Source organism: Schistocerca americana, chromosome 2 (assembly GCF_021461395.2).
Source record: "Schistocerca americana isolate TAMUIC-IGC-003095 chromosome 2, iqSchAmer2.1, whole genome shotgun sequence".
In the NCBI taxonomy this organism is placed as follows: domain Eukaryota; kingdom Metazoa; phylum Arthropoda; class Insecta; order Orthoptera; family Acrididae; genus Schistocerca; species Schistocerca americana.
In genome coordinates, this window is record NC_060120.1 from 832375336 (window position 1) to 832388409 (window position 13074).

General features: G+C 40.9%; 1 protein-coding gene across 5 annotated transcripts in view; it reads right to left on the minus strand.

Moving 5' to 3' along the window:
* The window catches only part of LOC124595478 (protein phtf), a 191902-nt gene that overhangs the window by 12686 nt on the left and 166142 nt on the right, over positions 1-13074 (minus strand). For all 5 annotated transcript variants that reach the window (XR_006978211.1, XR_006978210.1, XR_006978212.1 and 2 more), the window contains one exon: positions 12841-13032. Coding sequence is in view for 1 of the 5 variants with exons in the window: in XM_047134237.1 (XP_046990193.1) it covers positions 12883-13032 (150 nt within the window). In the remaining 4 variants the exon portion in view is untranslated. The remainder of the gene's footprint in view (positions 1-12840; positions 13033-13074) is intronic.

The following is a 13074-nucleotide window of genomic DNA, read 5'->3' on the forward strand; positions in this document are numbered from 1 at the left end:
TAGACAATTCTGAAGTACAAAGCATAGTAGTGATACACATACTGGCCAGTATGCAAAAAGTAACCAAGTGTGAAGATTGCTTATCGGAAGAGAGAATTAAGAAAGGAGAGAAATTATTAGCAATCCGAAAACTGTACACAATCACACCACCACTTAAGCAGCAATAGCAAAACTCATCACATTTGACCAATTCCATGCAGAGTTCGCTATATCCTGTTTTAGAGGAGTATTTGTGGTTATTTGAAGAGAGGCAATACTTGTTGGCTACTGATCATGTATACCATGAAATTTTCCTACTGGAAATGCAACGTCAACTGTCCAGATATTGTATTGAATTTTGTATAAGTTACGATCTGTTGTGGAAGAAAGAATCCAACAACAACTTGATGCAGGAATTATTCAGCCATCAGCTAGCCCCTGGCTGAGACCAACTGGAATTGCACTTAAATCAATTCACAGCGAGAAGACCTATCGCCTGCATGTAGACAAGGTAGCAGTAAATTCGCTTAAGACCAGTGGCAACTATTCCTTGACAAGTACTAACGAAACATTGGACAGATTAGGCAACTGTAAGTTTTCCACTACTCTTAAGATGCGTTTGGGCTATTTTAATGTTCCAATAGCCCCTCAGGTCTAGCCAAAAACAAGCTTTCATTGTGCCATCTGGCTTGTACGAGTTTTTGCAGATGCCATTTGGCCCTAGAAACACACTCGCCAATTTAAGAGATTTGCTGATTTACTGTTACAAGACTTGAAACCCACAACCTGTTCGGGTTATTTAGATGACTAAGTGTTCTCCTGAATCATCAAAGGAGCACGCAGAACAACTGAGAAATGTATTGACTAGGCTATACAATGTGCAGTTAAGTTTGAAATAGGAAAAAATGCTCCTTTGCAGAGTTGCAAGTTCATTACTTGGGACACTATTATCTCCGACAGGGTAAAGCTTGACCCACAACTGACAGATGCCATAGATAATTTCCCCGCTCCTACAAACGTAAAGGAATTGCAAAGCTTCCTCAGGTAGGAAATTATTACTATTGATTTGTTAAGGATTATGTTACTGTGTTGGTTGTTTGGGGAAGGAGACCAGACAGCGTGGTCATCGGTCTCATCGGATTAGGGAAGGATGGGGAAGGAAGTCGGCCGTGCCCTTTCAGAGGAACCATCCCGGCATTTGCCTGGAGTGATTTAGGGAAATCACGGAAAACCTAAATCAGGATGGCCGGACGCGGGATTGAACCGTCGTCCTTCCGAATGCGAGTCCAGTGTCTAACCACTGCGCCACCTCGCTCGGTATTATGTTACTGTGACTAAATCCTTACTCAGATTGTTGAAGAAAGGAGTAACTTCTAATGGTCTGCAGAAAGTGAAAATTCTATATAAAAATGTAAGTGTAGGCTTCTGCAGCCGTTGTCACTATCAATGAAATTCTTCTGGGTCTGTAATTGCATTGGTAATGTGTAAAACTTCTGACTTTTCAACCACTATTAGAAGTGGCCTTCCTCAAAGAAGGCCACTTTGCAATAGTGGCCAAAACATTGGAAGTTTTACACACTGACAATTCTGTGTAAAAATTAAGAGGCAATGAAAAGTTCACCCTTACTTATATATCCTCACTCTGATAAGCTGTTTCTAATCTCCTGTGATGCCATGGACTTTGCCATAGGTGTCATCCTAAACCAAGAGCCCCATAGTCATGGAAGACCTATTGGTTATGCTTCTCACCAGCCCAACAAGCTGAAATTAACTGTGGTACTACAGAAAGAGAGTTGTTGGTTTTAATGTTTGTGTCAAGTACTTCAAAAGTTATTCATATGGCAAGAAATTTGCCACGGTACCAAGCCATCCTCCAGTAGCCACCTGACACAGTCGGCTTTAAAGTTAGCAAAATATGATTACAAAGTATGCCAAAAGCCTGGAAAACTGCACTAGAATGCCAATGCCCTCAAATGCTGCAAGCAGATTAAGTGTTAACATCAGAATTAAAAGACATACAGAGAGAGGACCCAGATTGCCAACAGTATGCCACGCTGCCTGAATTTGTGTCTCAAGATGGTATCTTGTACTGAAAAACTGCTTTTTGGAAATCTGTTAGAAATATCAAAGTAGCTCCAAACCCGAATCATTGCTTAATGATGCCATGGCATAGAAGTTTATCATTGCATCAAACAGATTACAAATGCCCGCATTGCTATCTGCTATTGGTGGCAGGGCCAGGTCCATGACGTCAATAAGTACACATGCCCATGCTTGCCGTGCACCCAGATGTCACACCCAATGCGGTTGCAAATTTCTTTGGAGAGTTTATTGGAAGTTTCCAGAGCATTTGAACATAATGGGAGCCTTCTCCCAAACCCAGCAGAAGAATAGGTATATTCTGTCAATACTGATCACTTTCCCGATACCTAATACAATGCCAATTGCTGATGTGAAGCAAATAATGTGTCTAAGGCATTTGTAAACCACCAGGTACTGCCATTTGGCAGTCCTGATGTCATTTTAACTGATCAGAGAGAACAACTTTAATGTCATTATTTGCCAAGTGTGTAAACTGCTTGGAATTAAAAGTGGACGACTACCCCCTTCAGTCCAAACACTAATGACCGTATTGAGCGAGTTCATAAAACCATCTATCAAACACTGTATTATGTGAACAGAACACATTCTCTTCAGCCTGGTATGTCCCATTCATCCTACCTGCTGGCAATAGCAGAATTCACACATGCACTGGACAGACTCCTTGCAAGATAGTTTACAGCCTTCCCATGAGCTCCCCCTTTGAAACAAACACACTACCACTGGGCATAGACCCAAAGGAGATGCAGAGCTTGGCATACAGACTTAAAACAATCTGGTCCCAAGTACGACATAATAACATTAAAGCTACAGCCAAACAGTTGCAGAGAAGGAATAAAGAAGCAGTACTACCCCCGTATCAGCCAGGTGACTGTCTCTTACTGTGCAATCTTGCAATCGAGAAGAGAAAGACAATTAAGTTTACTCCCCTTTTTAAGGTGCTTACCAGATCATATGTTTAATCTGTCAATCAATGCAGAGTTACAACTAATCAAATACCCTGTGAGTGTTCACTTTGACAGCCTAAAATCTTATCAGGGAATGCCTCAGCCTGCTGCTCTGATAAGAGCCACCCAGAAACAAGCCATATGCTGTTAGAACACAACTTAGTTTCTGTCATAGTCAAGATGTCCTCTCCATTCTCGGTACCTATAAACACTATGGTCAGAGTGGTGCCGATGGACTATTCTTAAACAGTTACAACAGTTCTTTCTATTTCACTCCCCTGTTGTAATCTATTCTACTCTCTGTCATAATCCACAGGACATTGTTTTATCAGAGGTCTCCATTGAAGTGACACAATTTCCTAATTGCTGGGGATGTAGGATAAAGCAATTTCTCTTCTTTCCTAGTAGCAATTGTTTCATCATCAGCTGCAGGTACAGGGTTATAGTTCTGATAGCCAATCTGGAGCATTTTATGCAATGTTTACTCGAACTGATCATCCTTACATAGATAAACCAAAGTCACTAGAATAATGCACACAACATTGTATACACTTTTATTTCCATTTGTCTCTTCCTTTATATTCAGTGGTGAACTGTCATTAAGAGCTTAGTCTGTAGACTCACCTACAGCCAAGAAAGCCATACTAGTCAAACCTTGTGACGAGGACTGGAAACTGCGGATTCAGCTGTTGAGGTCCACTCAGATGGGTGCATTGTTGCCTACTCACTATGCTGCTACCACCATTCTACAGCTGTAGCTTAGAAAAATTACTACCCTTTGCCCCACAGTAGTCATTATTCCTAGGTGCATTTTGCAAATGCTTTGCAAAAATGTGTTGATCTGACAAGGTTTTTCCGCAAATGGTCGAATGAGAAACAACCATCAATAAAGTTAATAACCAGGTGCCATCCCAATTCTCCCATTTTTGAGCTGCCAATTCTAGTGACCCTACAAAATCACCCCACTGACGACCTTCTGTTGGCGCAAACTGCTGTCTATTACTTTGACAGGAATGTTTAGTTATAATGCTGACTGATGAAGTTTCGGGATCGCAGCCGAATCATCTTGAGTTCTTGCTACTATTGTTTGGCTGGCAAAACGGAAACGCATGCATATTGGCGGCAGTCACAGGAGCATCCTCTACTGAAATCTGCAACCTCTGGAAATACTGTTCTATCTGTGGCGTGCGAGAGCAAGCATAACAGAGAAAACTACATGTCCGCCCTCTGCCTGAATGTGGGCTTGTGTCGCTAAAAACAAATGTCAGATTATGAATAAACACTCTTACAGAAATCACCGGGTCCCAAGCCTTGTCCAATTGACCTCCACAGATTCTTCAATTACTGAATCCCAAAAAGTTCTCGCTGGGACTAAGATTTTCGTGGCAGAAAAATCCATAGTGCGTCCTGTGGTAACACAATGCTCAGCTACGTCTGACTTACTGGGCTGCAAAAGGCAAGTGTGGCGTTCATGTTCAACACACCTTTCATGCACTGTGTGTGTCGTCTGACACACTGGCAAGGAGTTTTGTAGATCCCAGCCTTCCACAGACCCAGATCTGTGAGAAGGGCACTTATCTTCGCCGGTGGCCAAAGATTACTTTAACTTAATGTTTTCTTAGGATCCTTCCTACTTTAGATGAAAGGTTGCCGACATATGGAAGGAACGCTCTAGACTTGAACACTCCTTATCTTCTTGATGTTGTGGATGGTCACGTTTCTTCCTTCTTAGGACTGTGCAATCTGATGAGGAGAGTAACCATTACCTCTGAACACTGACTGTAGATATTCCAACTGTTTGTAAGGCTGTCTCCATCAGAAACAACATGAGCTCAGTGCACCAAAGTTCTAAGGATGCTGGTAGTTTGTGAAGGGTGATGGCAACTCAATGCTTGCAGGTAAAGAATGCCCTAATGACCCATCCACCCTCCTTGTAACCAAGACGTCCATAAACGGCAAGCAACCACTCTTCTCTATTGCCATCGTAAACTGAATGTTCTTGTGGATTGCATTCAGATGTCGTAATAAAAGTGACAAGTTGTTCTTCACCATGGGGCCACACTACAAAAGTGTCATCTACATATCACCAGAAGACTCTCGGTTTAAGTTCTGCCGAACCAAGTGCCCTTTCTTTTTTATGGAAGACTTTGAAGAAAGTGCTTTGAACATGGAACATCAAACTCATCTTTTGTAGCCCAGTAAGTCGGCTGTAGCTGAGCATTGTGTTACCACAGGTCATGCTATGGATTTTTCTGCCACAAAAATCTTGGTCCCAATGAGAACTTTTTGGGATTCAGTAACTGAAGAATCTGTGGGGATATTCCTAGCACAAAATCTTAAAAATCGTGACGGCGGTTTTCAACTGGACAAGGCTTGGGATTCAGTGACCTCTAATTTCTTCTGAGAGAAGACAGTTTCTTCATAACGACACGTCTGGCGACATCTGACGTAGGGCCCACATGTAGTTTTCACCATTACGCATGCGCCTGCACACCACAGACAGAACAGTATTTCCAGAGGGCACGGATTTTGATAGAGGGCACTCCTGTGACTGCTGCCAGTGCGCAAGCGTTCCGCGCCAATTTTTTGCTATAAAGCTGACGCCATGAACTTGCAGTCTCCAGTGATGGACACTCACCTGAAGATGGCTGGATGATTGCCAGCCAAAATATTGTGGCAAGAAGTCAAAGATGATGCAGCTGATATCCCGAAACCTCATCGAACATTCAGTACACCAGGAAAGCTTCAAGAATTACATAATGCAGATTGTTTTATGCTGGTGTTATTATTGCCTTGGTTACAGATTCAGGTACAATTTATCTGAATTTTCATACAGCTGAAATTCTGGATGGTGTGCCAATAAGAACTTTTACTCTCCACCCTTGAATTTCTTTTAGAGATGCACTGGCTTACATCAGCCAGCCATTTAGAGTAGCAAAAAGGGACCCGTACTTGAACTTCCTCTAAAGCATACGTAATGATGGCAGCATAATACACTATTACTTTGGACAATATAGTAACTAGTGTGATAATTATTATATGATGCATTAGGTGTTTTAATATTTTGTATGTACTGTATGATCATTCTAACGTGTGCTGTGTAACTCCCTTCCCTGTGTAACTCCCTTCCGAATACCCCATGCTACTAACTATGCTGTTCCATTAAGCCCACCCAGATACTGCCTATTCTTCTTAACCTTCTCATAAAAGAGTTGCCTGCCATTTGCAACTATGGGTTCATGCACCTGATTTTCCCATTCTGCACTTTTAGCAGTGCAAGAATTCAGCCCAGTTCACACTTTAGTGAGCATCCCCCTTGGAAGTGGATGTGTGACTCCAACTCTACTACAGGCTTAAAGAGGCTTTTTTTGCTACACCGTTTTTATAACTTGACAAGGTGTTCAGACTTAATGTATATTCGCGACTCAAAAGGCTAGTTTGTGGGATACATACACTTCAAATCCCCCCCCCCCCCCCCACTGAACTGAGTGTCAGTGTAAAAGGCTAGCACCCCTGACAACTGCCTCACACTACACACACCCCTTGCCAATGGGTGAACGAAAGGTTTGTTGACGTAATTCCGAGGGATTGGCAGAGTTGCTTAGCATTGTATACAATTATTGTCCACGTCATGTAAGAAGGTGGCCCAATTTTCAGCTGTTCAGCGCATCCCCCTCAACTAGCCACTGGTGACCAATAATATTCATTCTCTTTCCAAGCGGCTAGCAGAGAGTTACAGCTAGAGAGCAAGAATCTCGCTCCTACATGCTGCACTGTTGCCGCACTTCGCAACAACCAAATAATTCATCCAACTTTAAGTTTTTTTGTTTCCTTCTTTTTTTTCCCTCGCCGCTGTATAGTTGTGAATGCTTATCTTGTAAATGTTTAAATGCGATTAAAAAAAAGTCAGGTGATGGCAATAAACGTAAAGTGCTTCACAAGCAGGTGAGGCGGACTATTTACCGCATTTACAACTTTTTCAAATGTGAATTTAAAAGCAGGTCTCCTACTGTTGACATTGGAAAACACAAGAACAGACTCCAGAACCATGAGGTGTCGACCAAGAGAACTGTAAAGAGAATTGTAGAAGAAAGTGTCAGAGCAGTAGCAACCGTAGAAACAGTTGGTTTCGTGTGGCCTGGAAAGCATTGAAATTTCAAGGAACTTGTAACACAAATGGATAGTTTTAACAACAATGTTTTAAAGTGCTCCACATGAATGATGAATACCCGACATAACAAAAATGTGTTACAGTTATGCAGGCTTCAATGGCAAGTGCTCCGCTAACGTAAAGAATTTTAAGACGTTGGTTCCAGACGTGTTAAGAAGAGATTTTTTAGTTCAAACAGGTGAGCTAGGTGCAGCATGAACTATATCCCATATGAAGATTCATGAGACAAGAGAAGGAGGTAGTTCAACAGTGTATTACCTTGATGAAACATGGGTCAATTAGAATCATTCCAAGAAGACCTGCTGCAAAATGAGTGATGATACTGGCAGTTTTAAAGTTCTCATAGGGATAGGTTCTCAGATAATTATTCTGCATGCTGACTCTTGAGAATAAACTTATATTTATGTGCAAGAAAAACAGCAGTGATTACCATTCGGCAATGAATGCTGCCATTTTCGTGACGTGATTCACAATTCTTGTCATACCTTGCTTCAAAGTCGGTCATTGCCAGTTATAATTCAGTTCTTACAGAAAAAAAAAAAAGAAAAAAAAATTATAAACACCAGAAAAGCAGATCTCCTGCAGCTCATTAATTTATACTGTACAAGTCACATGACAGAACGTACAAACCAGACTTCCTTGCACCTGAATGGGATCACCCAGTTTTGCACCCCCACGTGTCACTGTGATTGTAGCCTCATGAAATTAACTTGGGCAAAGGGTTTTAAAGCTATGTGGGAGAAAAAAACAAGACATTCAAGATAACATACAGTGAATCGCTTGTGCATGAGGCAATAGACAATGGGGCAACAGACAACATCCCACCTGTAGCATGGGCACAGACTGTGTGGCATGGTGAAAAGCTTCAGAGAGAAGAATTTGACAGGGAAGTGATGATGGATGTAAGCCTTGAACCCATCATCGCAAATTTAAAATCAGATCATTCAGAAGCAGACTCAAATAGAAATGACGATGGTATTATGATGTAGACTTTGGAACAAAGTAATAATATTTCTCAGTTTCAAAGACTGATGGTTTAAAAAATGTGCCTGTCAACATATCAGTTGCATACACAATAATGAGAACTTCCTAGCTTTTTTGATTAGGACTTTGTATCCTTTTAATTATGCAGATTATAATGTTCAGCATATTGTCCACCGAGAAGTTAAGCTTCTCCCACGATGTTGTAAACCTCTGTCATTTTCAAGGCATGAACTGGAGAAGGGCCTAAAATGACAGTAACTGTTACTTTTCGATGTTATCGGTCAGATTCCCTGGAGTTATTCCCAGATGACGGATAATTGTTTGCTGGTTCAATGGGTTAATTGTTTGCTTGTTCAATGGATTTCAAATGCAGTCTCTCACTGTAATATCGAATGTGTTAGTTTACACTCCTAATGCCCGTTAACAATGAAAAATATGACAACTTACTGACCATTTTTATGGTAGTCTTTTGCATTAATCTTTTCTACCACTAATTCTTTTTTACATGCAGTGATTAACCTGAACTATCGTCACACACACACACACACACACACACACACACACACACACACACACACAATTGCAAGCAGTTTCGATGTCGTTTTGAGAAAAATTGTACTTCTCGTCTTCACAAAGCTGTGTCAACTGTTCTAGCCTCCCGACGTTACGCAGAGTAAAGCTGTGGAGCAGTGGACATGAATTAATGACGTGAGTTAATATTTCTCTCACGACGATTGATCGAAATTGGTTTTAATACTTATTATTCTCCTCATAGATTTGAATGCATAATACAATGTACCGTATGCAAATGAGCCTGACTGTTATCTGCAGCAATGCAGTTTGGCAATGTGGACTTTGTTTGCTTACTCTCTGCTGCCGCGCATTCGCAGTTCTCATCCCCACACGCTTCCTTTCCACGCCACCCCTATGCGCGGAAGCACTGTCCTAGGTGACACGAGCTTTAACACTTTATCCATCCAGTCTCGTGTTTGCAATCTTCATTATTATTGTATATTACTTACATTGCTTGGTCCCTATACTGAAGACCATATCTTAAGAAATCAAAAGTGAGAAACAGTGGAACTTTTCCAATGGGTATTTGTATTAAGCATTTAGTGAATGGGCAATCATATGCCATGAATTAACTTCGGTTGGTTACTGTCGCCGGCTACTACTTGGTTTTGTTTAGCATGCCCATGTCTAATTCTTATTTTCCTGCTGAGCTACCCACACCATTCTCTGGCTAAAATCTTCCAGCAATACAGCTTTGCTATCTCATCATTCCTATCCAAAATCACTGAGACATTGCATCTCCCTATCATATCCACTAGCTCCTCTCTTCCAAATTCTGTCATGAGGAGTGAATTTTCCAAATGCATCAATCCAGTATGAAGCTTACGGTATTAACCGTATTGCCAATGTTGTACCCAAGCCCTCGTTGATCTCATCTGTGTTCACGCTCACTGTCACTCAAAGAGCATCTTTTCCAAAATGATTGCATGGATAAACTACTGAACACCATCTGACATCTGACTGAAACATGTCCACTGAATCTTCATAATGACTAAAGCTATCTTGCTTTCAGTGATGCATTATGTTGCTGCCTTGTTACTGAAGAATTGTATGCCTGCATAACAGTTCCCACAGGAACAGAATATTCTGATTCTAGTTTCACTACATACACTTGTGTCATCATAATAAGTTTTTGTTTTTAAAACTGCATTTTCAGCTACCAATCCATGCACTTATCCCTGAGAAAATATTGAGGACTACCACTGTCACTTCCAATTTACAGTGCAGAAGTACCCACCCACTGGGTATCAAACCTTTATTCCAGTCAAAATATATAATCTGGCATTGACATAAGCATAGAGCCAAATTGGTTACCTTACTCCCCAGTCAAGTATGTGGTAGTCGTCATTCTGTAATGTACTGCCTTCCAAAACCAGTCAGTAATACTATTAATCGAACTCTACCCCATAAGCATCTGAGATTACAAATGCTGATTCTAGTTTTCTTTGAGAGCCATAGTTTGGTGCCAACACTTAAACTTTTGAGAATCCTGTGCCAGTGGTTGTTAAGCTACGACACATTTCATAAGAGCAAACAATATGAAACTTTCTGGCAGATTAAAACTGTGTGCCGGACCGTGACTCGAACTTGGGACCTTTGTCTTTCGCAGGTGAGTGCTCTAGGTGTGGCGCACAGTTTTAATCTGCCAGGAAGTTTCAATCAGTGCACACTCCGCTGCAGAGTGAAAATTGCATTCTGGAAACACTTGCCCGCAAAAGGCAAAGGTCCCAAGTTTGAGTCTCGGTCCGGCACACAGTTTTAATCTGCCATGAAGTTTCAAATCAGTGCACACTCTGCTGCGGAGTGAAAATTTCATTTCCAGATGATATGCATTTTCAACTCGTTTGTAGGATTGTAAATTTGGGTCTTCCAAGTAGTTGAGTCTACCATCATTGTTGTGATTGCACAATCTGCTTGTGGGCTTATAACCCAAATAACTGCATACTCACCACCAAGGTGTGATCCTTGCAGAAATGAAACTGTTACTGTTTCACAATGACATAGCCAAACTGCAATGTATAACTAGAAAGCTGACGGAGTGTGAGCATGCTATAGTGAACTTCAAGCCCTGCGTTCTGTGCGAGATGTAATCAAAGTGATTAATAATGTCCGTGAACAGTTATGTGGCATCACTGATGCCATCCCACCACACCACGTAAAAAAAGCATGGTTCAATGTAGCAGTATCCACACTCAAAACTGTTTTCGGAGTACCTGACCAAGCAGATGCCCCAACCAATGGAATGCAGCTATTCAACATGCCACTTGCTTGGCATGTAGCTATCGTGGCATTCTTGTCTGCCAACATGTGCGGCTTATGCGCTTGGAAGACAATCTGCTTTCTACTACCCAACAAAACCAAACAGTCATAACTGAATGGATACAACAATGTGAGGAATTCAAAATCGCTGTTGTCCAAGACTTACAGTCAGCGAATGGGAAATTAGCAAACCTCACTACTGCTTTGGAGGTAACCCGAACTATACAAAATATTCTCTGTAACACCCATGCAGTTCACCTGTATTTGAACACCTTACGTATTACTCTCCAGTTTGGTTTATAGCTTAAGCTTGGTCCTGCCCCATGGATGTGTTAACTTCTCACCTTATGGCACCCTTACAAAAGATTTATTCAGTAATGGAATTTTACTATTAAATCACTGCTCATTTTGAGATAACTAAACTATACGGCAGTCTCATGGTTCAAGTAACACTACCAATCATATGACATATATCATATGACTTCTCCTGTTGCATAGAAACCCCTGTGAAAGTACATCACTTGCCAGTCCCACAATTTTCTATCTGTTAATAAAAACACTTGCTGCTCTAATGGTTGCCAAGTCAGAATGCTGCATCTGAACAAAGAATTATTTATGCTCAGACAACAGTTCGAACAAACGAGCCTGAATGTGAGATAACCCTTATGCTAGCTGAGTTCATTGAACTCCATGTCCATGAATTGAAACTGCATTACACTTACCTATATTCATTCCTGTTGGAAACTCTCCATACAACTGTACTCTATGCCTACACCATCAACTATTACCCTACTCTGGTATGACCATACACTGGTCCCCCAAATCTATGTATATCTTCGGCTAGTAGGGGATTGTTGTTTGATAGCTCCCAATGCAATATTACCACTCCTCCTTTCAAGCTGTCTGCGCAGCTAAAATATCATTTCAACAGAGTTTGAAACCATTTCTGCTGTATTTCTCTGACTTTACCTCTTGGAGGTGTGCTCCCATAACAGTTGCTCGCTGCTGCTTGACTTTATCAACAGTCATTTACGACAGTCATTGGATACACTCATTACTCACGAAAGGACAGACTGGTGTGGATCGCGCTATAGCGCACTGGGAATTGGCACAAGCAGAAATATATGTGTGGATCGCGCTATAGCGCACTGGGAATTGGCACAAGCAGAAATATATGTTAACTATGACGTTGCCTAGCACCATTTCTACTTCTCTAACTCTAGTTCTGCTTGGCATTACAACATGATTTTTGAACAGAAAAGGTAACTGTATTTGCTTTTGCAAACACCTCAGTCATACCTGAGTCCAGCCAACAGGCAAAGCAGAAAAAGGAGTATCAAAAGGTATGGCATTTACTTGACATATTTCACACAGGAATGAAGGAACCAATTGAAGTAATTTTATAGCCGCCTTGAGACAGTAAAATCTTCTCACAATGAAACAGTAGTAGAAAACGTAATTACCAAAATTAGAGAATAAAATAGCAGTAACAATGGATTGCAGGGCTCATGTAGTTACACAAATATTCACTGCTGATAGGTCCATATAATGTTTTCATAAATGTGCAGAAAAGGCAGTTTAACCTCACATGTGAAAGCATTTATCAAAATGAAGAGAGATCCAAGTACAGAACTGACTATGCAAAATTTCAGGAACCAGTTCAGCCACTGTGCTACTTAATCTTTATGAGTTGATTATATGTACTTTTAGACTTTTACAAAATATTTTACAAATTTTTCAATAGAATGCCTACGAAATGAGTAGGCAAATGAATTTAGGGTAATAATGACCAAAACAAATTAAAATGTAATGTAGTGTTTATATTACCTGGATGTTTAAAGAAGTTGAGTCCCATTATTCCCAACATTTTTACTTGATTTTGATCTTGTGCAACTTAAGTTTGAATCCAAGCATTTCAGAAAGAACTCCTGAGAGGGCCGAAAGTATTACTACCTTTGTAATGGTATAGAGATATGGATTAGCTGATAGTCCCGATATCTTGAAAGGACTCTCCAACTCCTGTCATAATCAATACAAAATGTTTTACTATTTTTGTCTCAG